Raw genomic sequence first — 10,236 nt, 5'->3', positions numbered from 1 at the left:
TTTCTGCGGCCACGATCGAGACTCCAGGATGGTAAGTTGTCTCCCTGGTGCAAGGGTCAAGGATGTCTCGGAGCGGCTGCAGGCCATTTTGGAGGGGGAGGGTGAACAGCCAGTTGTTGTGGTGCATACAGGTGCCAACGATATCGGTAAAAAAAACAGGATGAGGTGCTACAAGCTGAATTTAGGGAGCTAGGAGTTAAATTAAAAAGCAGGACCTCAAAGGTAGTAATCTCAGAATTGCTACCAGTGCCACATGCTAGTCAGAGTAGAAATAGCAGGATAGCTAAGATGAATACGTGGCTTGAAGAGTGGTGCAGGAGGGAGAGATTCAAATTCCTGGGACATTGGAACCGGTTCTGGGGGAGGTGGGACCAGTACAAAGTGGACAGTCTGCACCTGGGCAGAACCGGAACCAATGTCCTAGAGGGAGTGTTTACTAGTGCTTTTGGGGAGGAGTTAAACTAATATGGCAGGGGGATGGGAACCTATACAGGGAGACGGGAACCTATACAGGGAGACAGAGGGAAGTATAATTGGGATGATGGAGACATGGCTCCAGGGTGACCAAGGCTGGGGACTCAACATCCAGGGATATTCAACATTCAGGAAGGATAGACAGAAAGGAAAAGGTGGAGGGATAGCGTTGCTGGTTAAAGAGGAGGTTAACGCAATAGTAAGGAAGGACATTAGTTTGGATGATGTGGAATCTGTATGGGTGGAGCTGCGGAATACCAAAGAGCAGAAGAGGCTAGTGGGAGTTGTGTACAGACCACCAAACAGTAGTAGTGAGGTTGGGGATAGCATCAAACAAGAAATACTGGATGCGTGCAATAAAGGTACAACAGTTATCATGGGCGACTTTAATCTAGATATAGATTGGGCTAACCAAACTGGTAGCAATACAGTGGAGGAGGATTTCCTGGAGTGTATTAGGGATGTTTTTTTAGACCAATATGTTGAGGAACCAATTAGAGGGCTGGCCATCCTAGGCTGGGTGATGTGTAATGAGAAAGGACTAATTAGCAATCTTGTTGTGAGAGGCCCATTGGGGAAGGGTGACCATAATATGGTAGAATTCTTGATTCAGATGGAGAGTAATTCAGAGACCAGGGTCCTGAACTTAAGGAAAGGTAACTTCGATGCTATGAGACGTGAATTGGCTAGAATAGACTGGCGAATGATAATTAAAGGGTTGACGGTGAATAGGCAATGGCAAACATTTAACAATCACATGGATGAACTTCAACAATTGTACATCCCTGTCTGGAGTAAAAATAAAATGGGAAATGTGGCTAACAAGAGAAATTAAGGATAGTGTTCAAACCAAGGAAGAGGTATATAAATTGGCCAGAAAAAGCAGCAAACCTGAGGACTGGGAGAAATTTAGAATTCAGCAGAGGAGGACAAAGGGTTTAATAGGAGGGGGAAAATAGAATATGAGAGAAAGCTTGCTGGGAATATAAAAACTGACTGCAAAAGCTTCTATAGATATGTGAAGAGAAAAAGATTAGTGAAGACAAACGTAGGTTCCTTGCAGTCAGAATCAGTTATAATGCAGTTATAATGGGGAACAAAGAAATGGCAGACCAATTGAACAAATATTTTGGTTCGGTCTTCACTAAGTAAGACACAAATAACCTTCAGGAAATACTAGGGGATCGAGGGTCCAGCGAGAAGGAGGAACTGAAGGAAATCCTTATTAGTCAGGAAATTGTGTTAGGGAAATTGATGGGATTGAAGGCTGATAAATCCCCAGGGCCTGATAGTCTGCATCCCAGAGTATTTAAGGAAGTGGCCCTAGAAATAATGGATGAATTGGTGATCGTTTTCCAACAGTCTATCGACTCTGGATCAGTTCCTATGGACTGGAAGGTAGCTAATGTAACACCACTTTTTAAAAAAGGGAGGGAGAGAGAAAGTGGGTAATTATAGACCGGTTAGCCTGACATCAGTAGTGGGGAAAATGTTGGAATCAATTATTAATGATGAAATAGCAGCGCATTTGGAAAGCAGTGACAGGATAGGTCCAAGTCAGCATGGATTTATGAAAGGGAAATCATGCTTGACAAATCTTCTAGAATTTTTTGAGGATGTAACTAGTAGAATGGACAAGGGAGAACCAGTGGATGTGGTGTATTTGGACTTTCAAAAGGCTTTTGACAAGGTCCCACACAAGAGATTGGTGTGCAAAATTAAAGCACATGGTATTGGGGGTAATGTATTGATGTGGATAGAGAACTGGTTGGCAGACAGGAAGCAGAGAGTCAGGATAAACGGGTCCTTTTCAGAATGGCAGGCAGTGACTAATGGGGTGCCGCAGGGCTCAGTGCTGGGACCCCAGCTATTTACAATATACATCAATAATTTAGATGAAGGAATTGAGTGTAATATCTCCAAATTTGCAGATGACACTAAGCTGGGTGACGGTGTGAGCTGTGAGGAGGATGCTAGGAGATTGGAGGTGACTTGGCTAGGTTAGGTGAGTGGGCAAATGCATGGCAGATGAAGTATAATGTGGATAAATGTGAGGTTATCCACTTTGGTGGTAAAAACAGAAAGACAGACTATTATCTAAATGGTGACAGATTAGGAAAAGGGGAGGTGCAACGAGACCTGGGTGTCATGGTACATCAGTCATTGAAGGTTGGCATGCAGGTACAGCAAGCGGTTAAGAAAGCAAATGGCATGTTGGCCTTCATAGCGAGGGGATTTTAGTACAGGGGCAGGGAGGTATTACTACAGTTGTACAGGGCCTTGGTGAGGCCACACCTAGAGTATTGTGTACAGTTCTGATCTCCTAACTTGAGGAATGACATTCTTGCTATTGAGGGAGTGCAGCGAAGGTTCACCAGACTGATTCCCGGGATGGCAGGACTGACATGTGAGGAGAAACTGGATCGACTGGGCCTGTATTCACTGGAGTTTAGAAGGATGAGAGGGGATCTCATAGAAGCATATAAAATTCTGACGGGACTGGACAGGTTAGATGCAGGAAGAATGTTCCCAATGTTGGGGAAGTCCAGAACCAGGGGACACAGTCTAAGGATAAGGGATAAGCCATTTAGGATGGAGATGAGGAGAAACTTCTTCACTCAGAGAGTTGTGAACCTGTGGAATTCTCTACCACAGAAAGTTGTTGAGGCCATTTCGTTAGATATATTCAAAAGGGAGTTAGATGCGGCCCTTACAGCTAAAGGGATCAAGGGGTATGGAGAGAAAGCAGGAATGGGGTACTGAAGTTGCATGATCAGCCATGATCATATTGAATGGTGGTGCAGGCTCAAAAGGGCAGAATGGCCTACTCCTGCACCTATTTTCTATATGATACCTTCAATGTTGGAATGTGGGGATTAAGTGTTCCGAGGAGTAGGGTAGGGTGATGCATCAATTCAGTCATTTTCAGGCTGATCTGACCTGAATGGAGCAGTAATAGAAGTGCTTCATTTTGAAGTGGAATCTGAAATTGTGCTGTGAAATACAGCTCGATGCTGGAAAGTCACAGGTTGGGACAGAGTGGATGCAGAAGCACAGCCCCAGGTGGAGTTCAGGTATTTTTGCACCCGCTGTAACATCATTGCTCCAAATCCATATTTAGTCATTTTAACTAGTTCTCAATGAAAAAAAACTGACAGTACTTTGGTTGTTGATCTATTGCCCTTACACTGGCCAATTTCCAGAATCAGTAACATTTGTCGTCAGCGACTTTCTTGTCTCAAACAGTCCCATCTGAGCATTCAGCACCGAGTATGATCATTTGGGTTACTGGTTATCATTAATCTAAAAGACTGAACTGACTTCTTACACCAAGCAACCAACATCAACACTTTAATTTTGGTGAATTGCTCGTCACTTCCAATCAAAAAACAATCAGGAAATAATGTATACCACTCCCCTCCTGAAAAGAAATGTGAAAAATATATAGCTTGGTTTCGAAAGGTTTTTATAGTATATAACTCAACAAATATAGTCATATCAGTTGTAAAGTGGTTCCTTGAGTTCAGCCAGGACATGTACAATTAAGTAACCATTAACAAACTTAATTGAGTTTATTTAAAATATTGTATCTTTAAATACCAAGATTCAAATTTTCTTCTCCTAAGAATTAATTTTGTGCTGTTAACAAACTGCAGCCCCGCTATCAGGGATTAGTACCCTGTGTCAGCCAGCCAGCCAGCCAGCCAATCAAAAGGTGTAAAATACAGGAGGCGAATTTCTGCTCCACTGCCATAATTCCGGCTGAAACTCCATTTACATGTGTAAACAGATTTCCGCTGAAGTTCAGCCAAGGCTATGGTGGCAGTGAGAAGCGCCCTGAAGAATTTCACCCCATAATCTATCAGCAATAAGTAACACTAAATTTTTTGCAACTCAAGCAACTTGTGAAGTATGTAATAAATAGTACCATTCAAGAATGGTATTTCATAAAAATAATCAACACAATCACATAAGATTTGCATCGTTCACTGCCCGTACGCATTACTTTGCGAATATAACTCTAATAAAGTACAATGGATTTTTGCAATTTGAGTTTTATTGTGTAATTCGGTTTAAAAAAGAAACTATTTCAGCTTATAATCAAAAGTAACCAATGCACATTTACAGTTAACCAAATATTGTGCAGTACCACATATCACAAACTATTGGCCAGGGTGAAAGGTATAAAAATGAGAATGTCTTTCTCGGTCCTTGATAAACTCTGTTTAGATTATTGTACAGAAAAAGATTCTAACAGAATCTCAGGGACTGGCTCTAGACTTTCAAAATTTCAAAATATCAAGCTTACATGCTCATTTACTACATTTAAAACATTCTTCCTTAGTAAGGAGAAGGAAAGTAATTTCACAGTACTGAAAAGGACAGTTTTGTATCTCCCCCTCCCCTGCCTAATACACAAAAAGTTAATTACTCCTGTTAACAGATGCTCACTCACCAATAGCTTGACAGAAGAGGTGAACAGATCCAGGGCTACACACACTGTGTGTCTGGTCGCTCAGCAGTGGTGGTAACAGCTGGACCACTGTACTGTCTGCACTAGACCATTCATGAGAAGACCCTTCAGATGGGGTAATAGCAAGGAAAGGAGGTGGATCAGACCCAATAGGTGGAGGAGGGACCGATAGGAGTGAAAGGTAAAACAGGAGAAGCTGTGAGACAGAAAGGCACAAACCAGAGTTCTAAAGATACAAATAATATAAAGATGATTGGTCATGCATTAAAGGGCAAGAGAGATAAATAGACTGAGTCAGGCAGAAGCTACAGAAGTAGTGGTATTTAAGGACTGTATAAACTTTGGTGTGGCAAGGCAGATTGAGAAAACACGCGAGGCTCAATCAAATTTTCAGTACTCTAAAATGCTGTTTCTGTACATGATGATCATGGTATTTTTGCAGCATTTAACTTCTATTTACACAATTAAAAAAATAAAAATAGTTTTATACACAATTTTCTATACAATTCAAGAACTGGTTTATACCACTAAACGTACCACATGGAACACCAATTTCCTTAGAAGTTAGCTCTACATAAATCCTTTTGAAACCTTTTTTTGTTGAATAAAACAATTTCAAAAGGAACCTGTTTTTGCATATATACAAAGTAGCAAATAACAATGCCAGAAAACAAAATGAAATTACTTGTTATACATAAACTTAAAATATAAATGTACAGTGCTGCCATACCAGTGAGAGATTAAAAAGCTGGTTAATTGCAGTAGTTGCTCTTATTTTCAATAGCAGTTCAGTGGGTTACTAAATAAATGAACATCTATAGCAGCAAAACACAGGTTCCAATGCTCTTTTGTCAGTCCACTAAAGTCCATCAGAGCAGGCTTTTACAAAATCCAGAGCAAAACCGCAACAACTTTGCAGCCTGTAAGAATTTACTCGTTTATAGGATGCGACGACTGATATTTTTCATTTGTGTCCATGGTATACAATTTGTCCCACACCACACTGGTTAGAAAAATCCATCTCTGTGGCAATGCAGCTATAAGTGGTACAATGCTCAGCTGAGTATTGAAAGTCTTCCACAGGTACGAAAAGTCTTCGTAACTAGGCTCTATGCTGTAGCCATGGCTCAGTAACAGCACTTTAACAATATACACTTTTTCCTTTTATAATGCATTACTTCTATAAATCACAATCCTGTGGACCCCATGTTTCACTGTAACACACACATTATAATCTAAAGCTACCTGAAGTCCGTATAATAGATTTTCCTCATTTATTTTCAAAGGACAAGTTAAAGAAAATACACAAATCTACTATTAATTGTCTGATCCCTGAGGTGCTGTACAATGTTAGCATAAACAAAAGCATCAACCTGCATTAGATACAGCAATAAGCTACAATTATTTCTAATAGAAAATTACTCAAATTTTCAGTGCAATATAAAATACTACATATACAGTATATGCAAAAAAAAGATTTATGCTCCAATTTGGACACCACTTTGAGATTTACCAATTTGATAAATTAATTATTTCCAATTTGGAATGAAACTCAAATCACCTGTATATTGAGTACATATGAAAACTATTCTGTGATTGCTGAATATAATGCAGGTTGAACATGTAAGATAGGTATTCGCTTTTAACATCAATTTCTAAAAATTTATTTAATCTACTGCAAACTTTTATAGCATTTCATGATCACTGTTTTCTAACTTTCTGGTCTTACACTTGCAAACAGCTTATCTGTTACAACTGTAAGCAATACCAAAAATGCTAACAAAGACTCTGGGCTTCCTCATCAATGAATTTAATATCTGCAATATCTACATCTTTCTCTGGGTCGGTAGAACCAATGGAATGGTTTTCTTGGATTTGTTTGAGCTCTTGGGGTTTCTCTGCATTAGGAATTTTGCCATTCCCACAGTCTGATTCAGTTTCATAGCCCTTGTCCCCAGCAGCAATCTGCTCACTACCTTGATTATCTGAATTGATTTTCACTGCCTGTTGTTTCACCAGCTCCTCAGACACATTATCATAATCAAATTCTGGCTTTTTCCCATCGCCGACAAAATACAAGCGTAATTTCAGGCAAGGACCTGGCAAGTATTTCATGTAACAATTGTAAACAACTAGCATCAGGAAAAGAAGTGTAATCACCACTAGGAAACATAACAGAATGCTATCATTTCTTTCCGCCCGTGAAGGCTCACTGACAATTTTAGTATCTACTGCTGGATCATAATTAACTGTAGTTAGAAACATAGGGATTGAGAATGTGGAAGCTGAAGTGTGCAACACAGATGAAGTGGACACATCAGTTTGAATCGGGGGTGTGAGCGTGTGATGAGACTTTCCTTCTTTATTTGTGCTTGTCGGAGTTGTTGCAGAATTACCTTCCATCTTAGTAAATGATGCAGTTGGGGAAGTTGTTACAACGTTAGATGGATCCTCTACGATCAGAGAATACCTTTTCACCAGCTGTTCATACAGGTTCCCCATCACGGCTTCTACTGTCCAGCAATCATAGGTACCAGAATCTTCTTCAGTAAGAGGGAAAATCAGCAAATTGTTTTGAACAATTCGATATTTTGAATTCTCACTTAGAGTTTTGTTATTTAACTTCCACATAACTTTAGCCAGTCTAGACGTAGGTAGGCACTTCAGTTCTTTAAATCCTCCTCGTTTCACTTTGTCCTCTTCAGGTGACACAGATTCTACTACGAAATAAAATATAAAAGAAATAAGAACATAAGAAATAGAAACAGGAGTAGGCCATTCGGCCCCTCTAGCCTGCTCAATAAGATCATGGCTAATCTTCTACCTCAACTCCACTTTCCTGCACTATCGTCATATCCCTTGATTCCCTTAGTATTCAAAAATCTATCGATCTCTGTCTTGAATATACTCAACGACAGAGTCTCCACAGCGTTTTGGGGTAGAGAATTCCAAAGATTCACCATCCTCTGAGTGAAGAAATTTCTCCTCATCTCAGTCCTAAATGGCCGTCCACTTATTCTGAGACTGTGACCCCTGGTTCTAGACACCCCAGCCTGAGAAAACATCCTCTCTGCATCTATCCTGTCAAGCCCTGTAAGAATTTTGTATGTTTTAATGAGATTACCTCTCATTCTTCTAAACTCCAGAGAATATAGGCCTAGTCTACTCAATTTTTCCTCATAGGATAATCCCCCATCCCAGGAATCAATCTGGTGAACCTTCATTGCACTCCCTCTATGGCAAATATATCCTTCCTAAGATAAAGAGACCAAAACTGTACACAATTCCCCAGGTATGGTCTCAGCAGGGCTCTATATAATTGCAGTACTCTTATACTTAAATCCTCTTGTACTAAGGGCCAACATACCATTTGCTTTCTTAATTGCTTGCTGTACCTGCATGTTAACTTTCAGTGATTCATGTACAAGGACACCCAGGTCCCTCTGAACATCAACATTTCCCAATCTCTCACCATTTAAAAAATACTCTGCTTTTCTACTTTTCCTACCAAAGTGGATAACTTCAGATTTCTCCACGTTATATTCCATTTGCCATGTTCTTGCCCACTCACTTAGCCTGTCTATCTCCCCTTGTAGCCTCTTTGTATCCTCCTCACAACTTACATTACCACCTAGCTTTGTATCATTGGGTAATGTTTTTTCATCCTTGACAATACTGCCAACCTGCTATTCCTGAATGACAAGCTCATAGTATGGCCACCAGAGACCATCTGAATATTCAAAACTTACATAGAGCTCAACTCTAAAGAAATGTATACTCCAAAATGTAATGGCTTAAAGATTTCCAGTTCTGTTTCATTATAAATAAAAATGAACAGTTTTGAATAATTTATACTTCAATCCATTTAAAAAAAAATTCATTCATGGTATGTGGACGTCGCTGACAAGACCATCATTTATTGCCCATCCCTAGGTACCCTTAATTGAGTGGCTTGCTAGGCCATTTCACAGGGTTGCTAAGTGTCAACCACATTGCTGTGGGTCTGAGCTACATAAGGTCATGTTTATTTGCAACACCAGATTTCTAACTTGTCGCCTTGGAAGGTAAGATTTCTGATTTGCCCCAGCAGTTCATCTGGAATGTGTAACGATATCCTGCCTGTCTAAGCAATATGTAATTCATTCATTCTGATTGCCAGGTTCCAGACAGAGTTCAAAGTACAGACAGGTCTCACCCTCGCAGTTTAGGACCTTCTTCCTTCCCCCACAAACATGTTCTTAACCTTCACTGCGCTCCCACTGTCCCCCCAGATCCTAACCTTCTCTACCCCGCCACCCCCATCCAAGTTCCTGACCTTCTCTCCCCCCTCACCATCCAAGTTCCTGACCTTCTCTCCCCCCTCCCAAGTTCCTGACCTTCTCCTTCCCCTACCACCCCATTGTGTGGGGGTCATGGATTGTTAACAGGTTTATTGGTTAGGAAGTGATTTCTGGATTTTTAACGGAGGGGAATGGCGTTGAAATTTTTTTAAATTAAAAAAAAAGTTTTATTTGTTGCCAATCTTTCCAATTCTTTGTCAGATCAACTTGTCAGATCATAAACGCCAAAGGTCACCTTGCGGACATCAAAGATCACTCTGCGCCAATGATTTTGCTCTTAGCCAAAAGGCCTAGAGCCAAAGCTGCACCGTTCCTGGAAGTACTGCAATACCAGGTTCGTGCCATGGAGGTGGACGGGGCAGGCCCCCCACCCACCTCCTATTTCCAAAAAGCATAGGAGAACCACCTTCCTGATCCAGGGAGAACCACTTTCTGGTCATGGTTACTCCCCTGTCAGGTCAGTTACGCATGATCTTAGCCAAAAGGCCGAGCATCAGCGCAACGTGGAGGCGCCGCGCAATGCCTCCAAACCCAGGCCAAAGGGAAGTGGAGTGTGTGACATTGCACTCCACTTCCCGTGAGTGGCGGTAACTGGAATTTCATGGCCGGGGCAGAAATTCCGCGCTGGGTGCAGGAAGTCCCTCCTCACCTCGGTTACCACCCCCAAAAATGGCGTGACTGAATTTCAACCCCAAAACCTTTTTCAACAGCCAGCCAATCAGTTGTCAGGTTCCATTTACCTAATAGTTCTTGCTCTACAGCTATGCCACCCTCCTCAGTCAGATGACTCTGCCCTCAGATATCCTCATAAATCCAATCAATGTTACTTTTTATATCATTCAACAGAAGGTGTATTTGAAGATAGGTTGAAATGATTTATCTCACACAAAAATAGTTTTTGCTCTTCTCTCCAGCTCCCCTCATGGTAACCTAGTTTTGACTCGCTAA

At 41.0% G+C, this 10,236-nt stretch overlaps 1 protein-coding gene and 1 pseudogene across 1 annotated transcript in view; both read right to left on the bottom strand.

The window, feature by feature from the left end:
• Positions 1–5,057: 5,057 nt before the first annotated feature.
• LOC139264760 (semaphorin-4D-like) overlaps positions 5,058–10,236 on the bottom strand; it is a 232,684-nt gene continuing 227,505 nt past the window's right edge. The window contains exon 15 of the mRNA XM_070881848.1: positions 5,058–7,668. Coding sequence (XP_070737949.1) covers positions 6,725–7,668 — 944 coding nt within the window. The 3' untranslated portion in view covers positions 5,058–6,724. The remainder of the gene's footprint in view (positions 7,669–10,236) is intronic.
• LOC139279000 (U2 spliceosomal RNA) lies at positions 9,586–9,786 on the bottom strand (annotated as a pseudogene).

The sequence above is a fragment of the Pristiophorus japonicus genome, chromosome 1 (assembly GCF_044704955.1).
Source record: "Pristiophorus japonicus isolate sPriJap1 chromosome 1, sPriJap1.hap1, whole genome shotgun sequence".
Taxonomy (NCBI): domain Eukaryota; kingdom Metazoa; phylum Chordata; class Chondrichthyes; family Pristiophoridae; genus Pristiophorus; species Pristiophorus japonicus.
The sequence above is the reverse complement of the archived record's forward strand: the minus strand, read 5'-3'. Positions and strand labels throughout refer to the sequence as shown.